The following is a 16,943-nucleotide window of genomic DNA, read 5'->3' as shown; positions in this document are numbered from 1 at the left end:
TTTTCTGTAGGAAGAATTGGTTGTTTCTATTACAGTTTTGGAAAGAGTTCTATGGCTAGCACACAAAGAGAAAAGCATACAGTATTTTCTGTATCACAGCAAAAATGTTCTCCCACATGTTAAAATGGGGACCAACTTTGATGATTTGAACTTCTACCATAATCTGCAGAAGATTGCCACAACTTACTAACTACCCTGTTTATGTAGACATATTGTAAATAAAATCTGAAAGGCATTAGTTTTATGTAAAAGGTTTTGCAGTGCTAGTATTACATGACATTTCAAAACTTAGTCTTAACATCACCATTAAAAGGGATCATAAAATGAGGAAGAAAACCAGTCATTTGATGAAAATCAGCTTACTTTTATTTAAGAAGAAGAAAATATAAGAACCACAATTCTCCCTAGCTTACAGAAGTAGGATTGATTTACTTCTCTCTAGTAACATCCTATTTATTGTGCTTAATTGCTTTGAGAAAAAAGTGGATATACAAATATACGCTATTAAGAATTTTTTATGTGAGGTTCTTTATTTAGCGCAATGCACAGAATAAACATTACAAAATATTAAAATGCAAATAAAGATATCCAGACTTCAGATGATTGAAGAAAATGTAGATAAATGTTCTCAGAGTAACTAATTTAACTTGTTTGCCATATCAAATTGTAATTGGATTGTACATGCAAAGCAAGCACTGATGAGTCTCAGTGAAAAAAAATGTCTTAATTATAACAGGAAAGAAGAAAAAAAGTTAATCTTCTTGTCGTTTCTCAATAACTATAATTTTAAGAACAATGCTGATGAAATGCTAAAGATGTATATTCAGACAGAATCTTATTTTAAACTGTCTGTTACCATTATTTAATTTGGGAAATTTATAGTATTAAACACACGACGTAAGACTGGAATAGGGAAATGGGCAAAGTAAGACAAACCACATCAGCGTTTATGAACTAGCTGAAAAGAAGCAGAAAGAAACTCAAAGCTAATTCTTTCAGATATTTTTCTGTAATCAGTCCTCTGAGCTGCAGTTGAAATTTAAAAAGGTACAAGAACCCAAGGGATGTCTTCATGTAATAAAAGAAAACTGTATTCACAAGAGCTACAGGGAGGTCATGAAAAAAGTAAAGATGGCAAGAATTGCTCTAACTGAGGATCAGAATAAAGATGGGACGGGAAAAGTACAAGATTACTCAGGTATAAAGTTATAAGAAAACATGAAGACTTTTCCTTGAAGATAACTCTCTTATAACACATTATCATGCAGCACCTACCTGCAGAAAAATTACAATTAATGTTCAGAAGTCCTACCACTACCACTTCAATTTTTCAGTATTTGCTATATGCAATTACTTCTATTATTGCTGAAAGTATACAGTTCTAAAGAACATACTGGCAGTACATCATAAGATGCATTATATTTCAACTTGAAATGTCTGACATTTTATTTAACCTTTACACTTGGTTGAATTGTACAACTTCTGTTCTTAGCAACATTCTGTAGAAGTTCTTTGCATCTGGAAATTCCCTTGACACCACTCTCATCCAAAATAGGGTTATTTTTTTTTTCAACATTAAAACAAATCCTGTAACAGAAACCTTCACATTGTTTTTAATAGCGAATGATGAATAATTTAAGAGATGCAGAAAATACATAATGATTACCTACACTCAGTTTTCATTCTCACTCTTATTTTCTTCCAGTGCAAAGAAAACTAATTTCTTGCGTGTTCCTCTCTCGTTTTTATAATACATTAAGTATCATAACTAACTTCCCCAAACACATTTTAAAGTCTAGAAAAACAGTCAAAGCAATACTGTTTCTAAAGTGGAGACAGAAGGAGAACATATAAATGCTTCCACTAAAGCTGTCTTATGTAGTACTTATTAAAGACAAAAAATGGTTCAACATGCTATGAAGCACATCTGAAATGTTCTGACACCAAAGCACACAGCACAAGGAATAAGAGACAGGCAGGGCAGGAGATGCAAAGGGGTGGTGCCATGAAAGAGAAGATGCATTGTAGAGAGCTGCCAGTTGGAAATGACACAGTTGAGAGCCACTGGGTAAGGACTGAATGATAAGCAAATAAAGGGGAAGGACCAGAGGGAATTGCATGGAGCTGCAAAAGGGGATGGTCAGGCTGGATGTAAGGAGAAGGTTCTTCACTGGGGGGCAGTGGGCATGGGTCAGGCTTCCCAGGGCAGTGGCCAACGCTCCAAGCTGCTGGAGTTCAGGAAGCATCTGGACAATGTTCTTAGTCATAAGGTCTCATTTTTGGGTGGCCCTGCAGGGAGCCAGGAGTTAAGACTCATTGATCCTTATGGATTCCCTCCCACTTGCCATATTCTGTGATTCCACAGTTCTTTCTAGTACAAGGGAAGGATATAGGCAAAATTTGCTTTGATGATTTGCCTTGCTACTTAAAATGCCTTTATAAACAAAATAGAAAAGAGAAGTGAAAAGCTGTAAGTATGCAGCACAATAGTTACATTTTTAATTTAGCTGGGTCTTATTATCTGCTGCCATGAGTGTCTAAATTTCAGTTTTATCACGTATTCTTTTGTGGAAGCCTAAGTGTCAATGTATACCAATGCATAATATTTATACATAAAGTTTATATGAAAACAATCATTTTTGTGCATATGTACCTATCTTTCCCACTTTCTAATGACACAGAGCATCCCTCTCTCATCTTCATCAATCTTATCTCTTTCTATTAACACATTAAGAAAATTTAAGGATGCTGTTTACAAACATCTGTACCTCCTCTTAACAGATCTGTTACTAAGTGGTATTAAAATAAGATACTAACAAATAAAAGCAGATTTTTCAGAAAGGCATATTGTATGTGTTGCAGACCAGTATGATACCCATTACAGAAGACTAAAGGTAAAAAAACAGAAATAAGTTATGGATGAAGATACCTTTAAAACAAAGGACAACATTCCAAACACCAAATTTTAACTAAGGCGCAACTTCCCACCATGAAACACTTTTCATGTAGAAAGACGTCAGAAACTACATACAGTTACTGCTAGAGTTTTGCTTCCCTTTTACTCAAGTATAGGAAGTAACAACAGAGAGAGAAAGCACACAATTTTTGTGCTGAGTTCTGCACAGAACTACAGTGTTACAAAGAAAACAGTTTACTTAAATGGCTTTTTCACTAAGTAAGCAAAATCTGAGCTCAACAGTAACTGAGAAAAGCCACAAGCACCTCCTTATACAGAGACCTAATTAGTTTGGTCTCCCAATTCGCTGTTGTCCAGTGAAATGAGTATCACGACTAGGGTGTTCTTTGTTCCCATGACTCTGCAAAACATTTTCCACTACTGGGACATCCACAGTGCTTCCCTCCTGTGTTGGTGCTTCATCCTGCTTTCAATACAATTCTAGGGACTACTTTTTTCTGGAACCACTAGTCTGTGGTCAAACCAGACTGCAACTCACCAACAAACCCAAAACACATAAGGAAGAAAAGCAAGGAAGAGAAGGGGTTGAAAGGACAAACGTACAGTCCAATATACATGCTTGGTGTGGTGACATACTACTACTACTTACGCAATTAATTGGAAGACTTTTTAAAGAAAACAAAAATAATTAATGTTCACCTCATTTAACTTCCTCAGAACTGAGTTACCACATCATTTTCTCTTTTCTATACACTTCCTCAAGTTCACTGAGTCTAAACTTCCTTACTAGATAGAGGGAAGTACGTAAAAGGAAAAATGTAAAGATCTTCTATCTCCCCTAGCTCGCACTTAGGCTGATAAGGAGTTTTTCATGGTGGAGAGAGAGCTTTATTTAAACTTCTAAAGGGAAGAGATTGAATCACATTCTGTGCAGCTGTCTGTACACAAAACTAAAGCAAAAAAGGAGGTGCTGTTGTCATACTCACTTACTTTTGCTCTGCTGTCCATCATGAATTGCACCTTTGAGAGACTTGAGCTGCTAGTACAGACAAGGTACAGTCTATGAATGACTACTTAGTTAACAGGCTTAGAAGCAACAATTCATTACTGTATATTAACCAGGATTCAATTAATTGCTATTTAACCTTAGCCTTTACAATGACACAGAACATTAGTGCATATTCAGAAGCAAAATTTGTCAGGTCTGGGAAATTCCTGTTAAAATCAGTTGCTACTAGACAGCACTAGACAGTGCTGGAGCAGGTCTTTTCATGCCCACATTTTAAAAAGGGGTGGAGTGCAACACAGTACACAAGATTCAAAATATCATAATTTCTCTCTGATATTTCAATACTTGACTGCTAAATTCTAATAAGATGCTTTAACTACATCTTTTTATATGTAACTTATAAAAAACAAAACAACATAGAGAAAATTTTCATATGACCACAAACAATTATGTTAATTATCACCTGATTTAAAATCTTTACATTTATTGCATACTCATGACGGGCAATGGAGTAAAGTAAAATAGAAGTAGTTTGTCAGAAAAAGAAGCAACACAATTTGTTGGTTAGGTTCAGATGTACTAGATGGTAGTAGAAAGTGACTGATATGTCTTAATGGCTAAACTTCTCTTTTCAGCTCCACTGCTCTGTCCTCCTTTGCTTCAGGGCAGAGAGCACTATAAGAAAACCTTCAATTTACCCACAAAGTCTAAAATTAAAGTGGTCCTATCTGATTTCTTTCTCTAAATGACCTATACAAATTTCCTCCGCTCATTCTTTACTTTCTAAAGACACAAGGCATGACAAATTAATAGCTTGATAACAGAAGCTGAAAAGGACTAAAACATTTTCAGTGGTTATTAATGGTGATGCAAGTACAGGCTGATCAGAAAAAGTTCTGCTAAGATGAAATACATTTAGCAAAATCATCTGATAGGCTGATAGGAACAAGGAAAAACTTATCACTGAACATACAAGTTTAAAAGGCATTCTCATTTGGTAAAATACATTGTATTTGCAAAGAGGTGAAGACATCTTCCGAGCATGACTAGGGTGAGAAAACAAAGGATTTTTCAAACCACTGTTTTTGGGTAGCAGTAAAGCATTCTGAATGAATCCTTCAGCAGAACTCATCATGAGTCAGTTGATTAACTTTTTAAGCTGAAAGCATTACAAATTTGAAACATCTAGAAATAAAAGTATGGAAACCTCAGACAAGCTCAGTAAAATGAATATTGAGACTATCTGGACAGCCTGACCTGAATTTCCTGGACAGTACTGTCCTGCACAGTTCCTTGGGAGAGGGTGGAATGAGCCAACCAAGTGAAAAAAAATGCCAAAGAACAACTGCATTTTCTGTCTTTTTCTTCACTTGGACATAATTGCAAAGGCACATTATTTCATTACAGAACACCAGAAGGAAATCTATCCTTAAAATCAACTACATAATTTATCTTAATTGTCTGCTAAAAAGGGTCCTGTCACCAATTCTTTAATTGTTAAGCAAAACGTAGCTCTGACTTCAGAGGTGAAGAAGAGACAGGGAGAAAGTATCGACTGAAATCACAACTCAACAATAGCGATAAAAAAAAGAGCATTTGAAATGAAACTGTACAATCATCATATATAAGTAATAGGATAAGACTGTTTCTTACATAAAGTTCACATCAGTGCTTTGATCAAGGTATTTTTAACTCTCCTCTACGTGCGCTACAACACTAGTCATTGGAATTAGATACAGTGCTTTCAAAATAGTCACCATTCATTAGGAAACAAATAGGTCAAAGAAAGTTTCCCAGAACTTCAAAAAATGATGGCCAAGACCAGGTGGGGGTCAGGCGGATACGTCTGTTTTCAAGGTACTACCCATTCCCCAAAAAGGCAGATACGTTAATTTATTTAAAATTATTTAACCACAGAATGTCTTTAAAAAATCCAAGATTTCATAACATAAGGCCCTACGCAAATATTAGTTATTCTGCAACTTTATTAACTTTAATTCATCGTGAATCCTGAAAAAGCCAGTGAACTGGCCTTCCACTTTAAAAACATAAAAAACAACCAAAAAAAACCAATCCAGCAACAATTTTTTGGCTAGACAAAAGATCCGTTCCCTGTATCTTTTCAGCTTTTAAATTCCTTACAAGGAATTTAAATTCACAAGCAGCATGAAAACAGAATATGCAACCTAAAGTAGCAGAGAGTACATAGATGTGGATCACTAATTAAATTACCATTTTTTGTACACTGATAGTTAACGCTACCTTTTTGCCTAGTCTGACGCTCAACAAAATTACTCAGCCTTCAGATCAAGAAATCAAATCTCTTTTACAGAATCACTTAATAATTCTTTAGTTAATGTAGTTTTGAAAACAAAAGTGCCACTTCCTTACAATGATTAAAACATCGATTAACTGTTAGAAACTAACATGGGTAGTAACTTAAAAAACAGGCCAGTGATCCCTAATAGAGACATGAAAATAAGCTGAAGTTTACATACAGACAGAAATCAAGTACCTAGTGCACATGTTGATTAATTTACATGGTAACAATAGTTAAAATTTCATACCTGCACCTGGAATGATTGCCAACTTTGTTTCAACTAGGCCCATCTTAGCAGAAGACGCTAAAAAAATAAAAGGGTGAGCTGTTGCTACAGTCCGTTGAAAAACAATTTATAAAATATGTAATAATGTCCAGCAAGAATGTTAATTTGTTACATTTTCTTAATAAAGAACAACAAATCACATCATAAGCACTTTCTTATGAAAAACACTTTAAGAGATACAACTGATCCGCCTTTAATAAAATATCCCAGCAAGGCAAGTTCTGTACAGTAATAATTTTCGTATTACAAGTATGTTATTAAAGCAAAAAATAATAAAACAGAACATAGTAAAAAAACATTCATGCTCAGTGTTATTAAATTAATTATTAGCAGCTATTTCAGCCAAGTTTCTGCTTTATCTCTTTAAGTAATTGGTTATAAACAATGTTAGAAAACAAAGTTACTGTTATAAGACTGTTGTCCAGGCAAAGATTAGTTAAGCCTTCTGTAATACTAATAACACCATGCTTAATTAACAGTTTCAGATTTACCTGCTACTCTTATGTCACAGGCTAAAGCAAGTTCCAGGCCACCACCCAATGCAGCTCCATCTATTGCAGCAATAGTTGGTACTGGAAGATTAGCTGGGGAAAAACAAAGTACCACTTACCATCAGTCTTATAAAGAACATCTCTGAAATACCATTACATCTTCTTCAAAGTACAGGGAAACTACAGGGGGAAAAAAAAACAAAAAACAACAATTCATAAAATACAGGGAAACTGCTGCCAGAGCTGAGCCACGGGCTATTCTGGGTTCACTCTGGGAGAGCAGATACAAGAAAGAGAAAACTGCTAAGCACTAGCAGTTTGGAGAGAGGGGTGGGAAACAGAAGTGGCCCCGCAGGCATCCAGGCCAGTGCAGGAGGACAGAAGGAGCTCCAGACACAGAGCAGAAGCTTCCTTGCAGCCCAGGAGAGGCCCGCAGAGGAGCAGGCTGTCTCCCTGCAGCCCACAGGAACCGTATGGAATGTATCTCCCCATGCACCCATGGAGGAGCCCACAAAGCAGCAGGAGATGAGGTCTGGAGGACACACATCCCATGGACACTCCCTCAGGGAGCAGTCTGGACCAGAGCTGCAGCCCATGGGGAGCAGCCTGCGGTGGGGCAGGAGGGCAGGGTGAGATGCTGCCCACAGGGACCTGTGTGGAGCAATGCCTGAAGGGTACACAGCTGCATTGAAGCAATGCTGGGAGAGCTGCAGCCTGTGGGAAGCCCAAGAAGGACCAGTTAGGGAAGAGAAGAATCCCACGGGGAGGTCCCATGTGGAAGAGGGACAGAGAATGACCATGGAGGAGTAGAAGAGATGAAGCATTATGGACTAACCGCAGCTCCCACTCTCCATACCATTATGCTGCTCAGAGAAAGGGTATAGAAAAGGGTGAATCATTACTTCATAACAAAAGCTGAGTAGCCCAGTGGACTTCACTAAATTGTTGGCACACTAATTTTAAGAACACTGAATTACTAAAAAGGATGCAAGTAAAAATAAGCAGCATTAAACAGTAGTTCTAGAGTAAAGAGCACTCAAGGGGATTCCAGTGAACTACTGTAGTGTGCAGTGTGGAGAACATCAAATAATAAGCCAGTTAAGACAATGAGTTCAAAAAGGTTTACTTCACATACTAACACACCGCATATCCTGTATAAAGATTCTAAGTATAAAAACAAAAAAGCAGGCTCCATTTCACTATACATTGTCCTTAAGCCAGCAACAGAGCCAGATTTATTACATACACAAGAAGTACTTCTATGTAGTTTACTCCAAAAGTAGTGTTTCCTATTTCCACATAAACTACAACTAATACAAGAACACCCATGGAGCAAATTTTCAGTTACAAAAATCTGTTTTTCAGCACAGTCACCACCACTAGCTACGCAATGGCAAAAATTGCCAGTGATGAACAAGAGCCTGCACGCCCTGCTTGCAAAAATCTGCACCAAGAGAAGTGACCCACTGCTTCACATCTACTGTGACACTGCAAATGCCAGGAAAATCTTGCCTAGACAGTCCAACTCTCACCAGCCTGAATAGATGGAAGTCAAAAGGTACTGAACATGAACTATACAGTGAGTGTGGTAGGACTGCCTAGCACTGTGGTCCACAGTTTTCAAACTGGTAAGGAGCCTGGCAAGAGAAGAGTTGTCCTTTTCTCTGGCCTGCTTCTGTAAGTTTGAGCCTCCAGCTAAGCTGGCATCATGATGTAGCAGTCAGAGTTGACTGTTTGTCCGGACTTCAGGAAATCCAGAAGGATCATCCCTTCCTTGTCTAGCCCAGAAGATCATGCACATCACTTTAACCACTGAAGGATGTGTCTTGATCTTTTTCTTCAAAGGGGAATTTACATGTTGCCACTCCACGGACTGCTGGTTCAACTCTAGCTTGTAGTGGTGTCAGCACATTTCATCACTAGCAATGATGCAATCCAGAAAACTGTTACCTTCACCTTGTGTTGGTTCAACAGGTCCTGGGAAAGTTGCATCTGCTGTTCTTTGTGCTCCCATGTGAGCATTCACAGGACTCACCTGGAGCAAACCTTGCAATACTTCAATGTTTCTAACATTATGAAGCCAATATTTAGCCCCTCTTCCCTGAATGTAATTATTTTGTGATGTGACAGATGCACACGACCATCAAAATCACAGAATCAGAGGATTATGGAACAGTTCAATTTGGAAAGGAACTTCAAGATTATCTAGTTTGAACCACCTTGCTAAAGAAAGGGACACCTCCCTCTAGGCCAGGTTGCTCAAAGCCCCATCCATGCTGGCCTTGAATACTCCCAGGAAGAGGGCATCCACAACCTTGCTGGGCAACCTGTTCCAAGATCTCACACCCTCACAGTCAAGAATTTCTTCCAAATATCTAGTTGAAATCTTCTCTCTTCCAGTTTAAAACCATTTCCCCTTGTCCTGCTGTTACATGCTTCTTCTTTAGAAAAAAGTCCCTCCACAACTTTCCTGTAGGCCCCCTTCAGGTACTGGAAGGGTGCTATCAGGTCTTCTCGAAGCCTTCTCTTCCCCAGGCTGAAAATCCACAGTTCTCTCAGTCTGTCGTCACACAGGAGGGGCTTCAGCCCTGTTATGGCTTTTTGATTCTGGGATATCAGTATTCACATCATAACATCATGTACTGCACTGTAAGTTAAAGAGTTAATGCTCTTGGGTTCCTTTTTCCTAGAGGGCTTCATGCCACATCCCTCTGCCAAGCAGTTCTCTGAAGAGTTCAATGTCTGTTCTCCTGAAGATCAGCGTCAAGCTTCCTGCACACCCTCTTCGACAGCCTAAGGAACTTGAACTCTCTGAGTCCAGCCCCTGCAAAGTAACAGAATACTGGCAGGAAGGGTCAACCTCCACTGCCATACTATCAATACTCATCTCTGATATTATGGATCAGTAGAATAAAATAAGAGGCATTACTTTTGAAGCAGCCCTCATCTATGTGGGACTATGTGAAGAGAAGCAGAGTTTGAACTATCTGAAAGGATTTGCTTTCTGTTTAGAGATGATTATATGATGAATGAAAGACCAGAGTAAGAATAGAAAACTTAGATCCAGAGAAATTCAACCAAGAAACAGTTTCTTATGTGTGTGTCACAAAGTCCACACAGAAGCAATTCATATGTTGCAGACACTAACATCCTCAAAGGAAAGTGGAAGTTACCTGCATTCTAGTGATCAGGGTCTTATTTTAGAGTCCTCTAAATAATTCATTAAAAACTCTGTACAAAACTGCAGTCATAAGAGCTAACCTCTGAAAAGAAACTGAATTGTATTTGATTCTTTCTCATTAGCTACTGAGCAATCTCTTTCTGTGCAAGGCCTCTGATACTGTCCCACACTGCATTTCTATCTCTAAATTGGAAAGATACAGATTTGAAGGCTTCACTATTCAATGGCTAAAGAATTGTTTGGTTGTCACAGCTATATGTCCAGATGGAGACTGGTGAGGAATGGTATTCCCCAGGGGTCCATCTTGGGAGTGGGCACATGCAAACCAAACAAGTTCTACAAGACCAAGTGCAAGATTCGCACAATTGTATGAGAGCAATCCTACAGAAAAGGACTTGAGGATTCTGGTGGTGGATTAACTTAAACACAATACTTCAACAAGCAATAGCTAAGGAGAACACACTATTTCAAGTCTACAGGCTGACTCTTACATCTGCAAGACTAGAAGGTTTGAGATCTATTTTATTAGAGTTCCTTTACTAACACAAACTGCAAACTTCCTGATTTAGAACCTGTGAAAGATTCTTCAAAAGGCCACAAATACAAATATTAGTCATTGCTAGCGATTACTTAAAAGTATGTGCTAACTAGACACAACAACTGGAATGGATAATTATTATTAAGTCAAATAAATTTATTTAATTATTTCAGTTGTATTTTTATATTCTGTGAAATTTCTTCTTCCTGACAGAGCATTGGGACTCCAATGGGACGAGATTTTCATTTGTTTATTGTTTACCTGCTTGATAACCGCTATGAAGGTAACACTCTACTATCAGTAGAATTTCTGTTTAACACAAGGAAAATCCTTTATACAGGGGTCATTTTAGCTGAACACATGTAGTTTTTCTCTTACACCTACTTGCAGCAGCATTTCATAAATGTATTTTCCCTAATCCAATATGAAATATTTTTATTTTTACATTACTTTAAATGTATTATGCAATACTTTCAATCCGCTCACCCAACACTGCAGAGGAAACAATCTCTCTCTGTAGTGCTATCAAAGCTCCGTCAGCCAACTTCAACAACAAGGACTTTACATAGGCAAAATGTATGTGCTATTCAAAATTTGAACACGCTATTCTGAAGTTGAAACCTGTAGCAATGCCTAAACAGTGAGCTTAGGATTTCCTGGATACCACAGAGCACAGTGTTTTCCGTACCACATCAAGAGCTGCTACTTCTTAATAACAATCACATCTAGATATAGGACTAGAAATTGAGACAAAGAAAATAAAAGAGCTACAAAAATTAGTCACTCTTATTCAGAAATTGAATGGAATGGAATAGCAGAGACACCACTATTGACTGGCCACCAGCCAGATGAAGCCTCATTTACTATACAGTCTTTTGAGATCTGCCATTCAGCTAACTCATAACCCTGTGTAACATCAACCAGCTCACCTTACAGCTGAACAGCGTGTCCAGAAGGATGCCACAAAGAACAGTAACAAAGCCCTAACTAAAATCCAGAAATACTTCATCCACCTTCCTTATTGTAGAAGGATAACACATTATTAAGGGAAGAATTCACTACGCCTGATAATACATGTATTCTTTAAATCTTCCCAGGTACTGAAGTCAGACTAACAGGTCTGTTACCCTGTAACATACAATTTCAAACACCAGCCGGATGAGCTGGAATTTCCCAAAGTATCAAACATACATAACATGGCTAGCTAAAGGGGGAAGAGAAGGACAGCAGCCATACGGGAGGACAGCTTTAACAGTCAATGTGTGAACTAGCTATGTCAATCTCAATAAATTATCTGATCAAATATAACCCTTCTCTCTATATAGTAAGTTCTTTTGAAGGACAATTAAAGACCTGTGTCATGAGTTAAAATCTGTATTCTTGTGGACTCCTTCCAATTCAGGATATTCTTTCATTCTGTGACTCTATAGTACAGGAAGAAGGGTAAATCTGTTGGTTAGATACATGTCTCTGTTTCTAACTGCTTGTCTGTGAGGTGAAATTTCACAGCACAACAATCAGTAAAGAACAAATTTAATGTGAGAATTGAGTACATTTTTAATTGCATAATTGTAATGTGTAGTTGCATGTGAAACTGTAAAGTGTATTTTATTTCATTTTATCAAATGAAAATAGAGATACTGTCTCCCTCCTTTTGTGTAGTCAGTTTCTTTCCTTGGGGTTTCTACTACTGTACTGGGACTTGTATTGTTAGCCAAACCTCCATACTATTTGAGTTTCTGAGGCTACCAAAATAAGGCAGTGTAACACAGAACAGTTAAGGGCTGGAAGGGACTTCTGGTGGTAATCCCGTCCAATCCCTGCTCAAGCAAGGACACCCAGAGCAAATTACCCAGAAACATACCAAGGCAGCTACCAAAGATCTCCAAGGAGGAGATCCCATAAACCTCCCTGGGCAACCTGTGCCAAAGCTCCATCATCTACACAGCACAGAAGTGCTTCCTGACATTTAGGAACACCTTCTGTGTTCCAGACTGTACCCACTGTCTTTTGTCCTGATGCTGGGCATCAGTGAGAGGTGCTTGGCTCCATCCTCTTTACAGCCTCTCTTCAGGTACAGATGATGATAAGACCTTTCTGAGCCTCCTCTTCTCCAGGCTGAACAATCCCAATTATTGATCTTAACAATGATACTGTTACGATTTTACCACAAAATAAGTAAGGTGCTAGAAGACCAGAAATAAAATGAAACTTATACAATCTAGATTCTACTCTTAGGGCCACCAAGATCATGTTTAGACAACCTGTCTCCAAAACACCTTTTACTTTTTGGTGTAATTTGGCACAACCTAACAACTTCCAGGAATATATAATCATGAATTGTCAAAAAACAAATATTTGGGATAGCAGATGATTCTCTAAAGGATGAACAAGATAATTCTTCTTACGTAAATCGAGACTAACGGAAAATTAGTAAAGAGGAAAAAAAAAGACTATAAATACAGGTTTGTGGGATTCTGGAAGTCAGTAAGATTTCATTTAATCGGGACTGGTTTCTTGCACATGGTTCCAAGAAGTCTATTAATGTTTTTGTCTCATATAGTTTTTCCTCTTTTTTTTTTTTTTTTTTTTTTTTCCCCTTCCTTTGAGTAAAGCCACTCCTCCATCAGTAATGAACAGTCTTAATACTGAATATGGTAGTGGACAAACACTTTTATTCCCAGTATGGAAAGGAGGAGGAAAGGAGGAGGAAAGGAGGAGGAAAGGAGGAGGAAAGGAGGAGGAAAGGAGGAGGAAAGGAGGAGGAAAGGAGGAGGAAAGGAGGAGGAAAGGAGGAGGAAAGGAGGAGGAAAGGAGGAGGAAAGGAGGAGGAAAGGAGGAGGAAAGGATGGAAGAAGGAAAAGGGAAAAAAAACCAACACATAACAACCCACACAACTCTGCTATAATTTTAGCAGATGCAACCACTGCTAAAAATATAGCCATTTTGATTTTTTTTTCCTTCCAACTTAAAGGTCTAAAAACTGCAATTAACAGCTCAGTGCAATATTTTCAGCTTTTTTAAAGTGTTTATTTTTATACTAAGTGCTATTTACTGCAGTCTTAATGCTTTACCCAAATTTAGCAAGAAGTCATAAATTAATCCCATACAGACAAGCAAAGTATGCTTTTAATTTCCTGAAAATTCTCTTCTGCAGTTGTATTCCAAAATGATGCTACGGACTTTTACAAAATCATTAGTGTAAGGATTTTAAACATAATGAAATTAACAGGAACCGAAGAACGACAAGGCATGTCAATTCAAAAACGTTTATCCAACTGTTCAAGATGTAATTAACTTTTCCTGTACTTTGTCTGTAAAGACAAATTACATTCTTCTTACTAAAAATACTATTGGAAAGACACATTTCCTTACTAGGTCAGACATCTGAACACAAGTACCAAAATATGATCTACTTCTGAAAATCAAAAAGAATAACACATTTTAAATGAGATAGCAACATTAACCTCAGGTAGAATAAAGAACAAAATGGAAAACTTGAATATTGTCCCCTAGCTATATAGCAGGGATATACATTCTGCAGTTGCAAATAATCACTACAAAATTGTTTTCACTGCAACCACCTCACAACATTTGGGTTGTTACTGGGCAGGAAAACTATCACAATTTTTTTTCAGTGTACTAATTCATTATGAGTAATCCAATGCAAATAAAACAGCCCACCAGCTCTACTAAAATTAGGTTCTGTAATGCCAGACAAGTTCTTCAGAAGAAGAAAAGAAGAAGTGAGAACCTCTCACTAAAAAATTAATGTTCACTTCTATTCATAAGGGTAAATGATAACATCACACCATATGCACCGATCTAGTCTAATTTGCCATTTATAAAACTCACTTTTAAATTATTTTCCATCATTCCCAATGGAAGGAACAACAGTTTAAATTTTCCAACTAAAATCTCTCAGAAAAGTATAAGATCAGTCCAATAAATGTCAGTATGTAAGTTGCTTTGAAAGTTATGCTTCCTTTTCACAGAAACTACAGCAGACTTGAATAGCAAAATAGCATTCACTATTTGATAGAGCAAATTCTCAGCTACAATACACTATTTTTCAACAGTCACCACCACTAACTGTGTGTAGTCTTCAAACTGGTATGGGGCCTGGTGTGCAAGTGAAAGGCTGTCTTCCTCCGACCTGACTGGACATTTGAGTCTTCAGTTTAGTCAGCACCACAATTTAGCAGTCAGAGTTGATAGTTTCTCTAGGTTCCAGGAAATCTAGAAGGATCACCCACATCTTGTCTATCAGAACAGTCAGTACATATCACTTTAACTGTTAAGAGCTGCATCTTGAGCTTTTTTCTACAACAGGTAATTCACTTGTGCTGTCACTCCATGGACTACTGGTCCACCTGACCTCATCTTGTAGTGGTGACAAGTGAATGTCTCGTTACCAGTAATGATGTGATCCAGGAAACTGTCACCTTCAGCCTCATACTGTTTAAACAGGTCCTGAGAAACTTGAATGAGGCGTTCTTCTATTCCTGGAATTGGATCCACCTGGAACAAATTGTGATATTTCAACGTTGCCACCATCATTTCCAACACACTGAAGCCAATGTTCAGTTTCTGTTGCCTGGTTTTGATCTGCTGGTTCATGCAGAAGAGATGATTGAGATACTCTTTGTTTTATGCTGTGAGAGCTGAGCACGGCCACTGGAACTTGGCTTGTCTTTTACACTGCAGTTAGCACTTCTGAAACTCAAAACTCACTACCACTATTTGGTCTCCATAAATCTTCAGCAAACATCGATGAACGTCACTGGATGCCCTTTTTTCCGCATGGAGGAATTCAAAGACACACCTTTGATCCATATGCACTCATAGTCAGATGTCATTTTGTCCGACTGCCATGTGTCACGTGGCAACAAAATGTAACGAGATATCGGTGGGAAGGTTCAAGCTCTACTGCTACACCACCAATATCCACCCCTGATATTGTGGGTCAGCATAATAAAATAGTAGGCACCATTTTCGGAGCAGCCCTCATACTTTTTTATTGCATGTGTTCAAAAAACAGTATCTCAAATACATATAACGAAGGAATACATGAAAAGGATGAAAACTTACATACATATTATATATGTGTGTGAATACACAACCTAAAATAAAGCATGGGAAGTGATATCACTCTTCTTCAATCCTGAACAACAAATTGCCATTATTTTGTTTAAAAATAAACAGAAAGATGGACAGATACCATCTAGCCATTAAAAAAAAAAAAAAAAACAAAACTCCTATTGACTGTTCATTTAGTGCTTTAATGCAGGAACAGAAGAAGGAAGTGGGAGGGGGAGAAGAGAAGGAATGGGGGAAAGCCAATGAACCTTTCATGCAACCTATACAAAACTGCTCTTTCAGCATCTAGCAAGGGATGTGTTCAAATTCTTTCCCTTTTTCTATCTGCAATTTTGTCTATTACAAGTTACTACAGACTCCCACAAACTTTTCTATCCAGATATTTCAGTGACCTACATTCTAAAATACTAAGGCTATTTACTCACACTTTCATGCCTCTTTCTTGACAAAAAGACTAGAGAGCATGAGTGAAAACACTCCTAAGTTTCCTAAACTTCAATATATTCACTGTTACCACAGTGACCCACTTTAAAAGTTCCAGTAACACTGACAATTTGCTTACATACTCAGTATTCAAAACACTTTCAAAGGAACCTTAATTAAGTTGAAGATTGTCTTACAGTCTTACCAAATTAGAAGTAACATAAAGCAACAAATTTTGCTTGTATTTTCCAGTTACTTAGTGAACAAATGTCTAATTTGAACACTTCTTCAGGCCTCAGGAATTTCTTCACAAAAAACAAAAACCAAAAACAAATAGTTGATTGCCCCTATTTAACTACAGCTCATAAAGTATTTCCAGTAACTTCAGTCCAAGAAATGATTAGAAATAACTTACAGCTATGAAATCCTCCTAAAAATCTTACACAATAGCTAAGTGGAACAACCTGTTGCTTCTTGCTTTGCAGTCCAAAAAGAAGACATGTCACAGCATGAAACACAGTATTCGCTGAAGGAAATTATCTATTCATTTCTAGATATTTTACTTATTTGTTTTTTGTTTGTTTGTTTGTTTGTTTTTAAACACAAGCCTTGAGGATCTACTTCATTTCAAAGTCAGGGTAACAGTCAAGCATACAAACATCTCCACAAAGCACCTAA

General features: G+C 37.6%; 1 protein-coding gene across 2 annotated transcripts in view; it reads right to left on the bottom strand.

Annotated features, from left to right (window-relative positions):
* Window positions 1-16,943, bottom strand: part of AUH (AU RNA binding methylglutaconyl-CoA hydratase) — a 95,343-nt gene that overhangs the window by 45,589 nt on the left and 32,811 nt on the right. For both annotated transcript variants that reach the window (XM_072359709.1, XM_072359708.1), the window contains 2 exons: window positions 7,024-7,116; window positions 6,494-6,550 (listed from right to left, as the gene is read on the bottom strand). In XM_072359709.1, coding sequence (XP_072215810.1) covers window positions 6,494-6,550; window positions 7,024-7,116 — 150 coding nt within the window. The remainder of the gene's footprint in view (window positions 1-6,493; window positions 6,551-7,023; window positions 7,117-16,943) is intronic.

The sequence above is a fragment of the Excalfactoria chinensis genome, chromosome Z (genome assembly GCF_039878825.1).
Source record: "Excalfactoria chinensis isolate bCotChi1 chromosome Z, bCotChi1.hap2, whole genome shotgun sequence".
Taxonomy (NCBI): domain Eukaryota; kingdom Metazoa; phylum Chordata; class Aves; order Galliformes; family Phasianidae; genus Excalfactoria; species Excalfactoria chinensis.
This window is presented reverse-complemented; position numbering and strand designations above follow the sequence as displayed.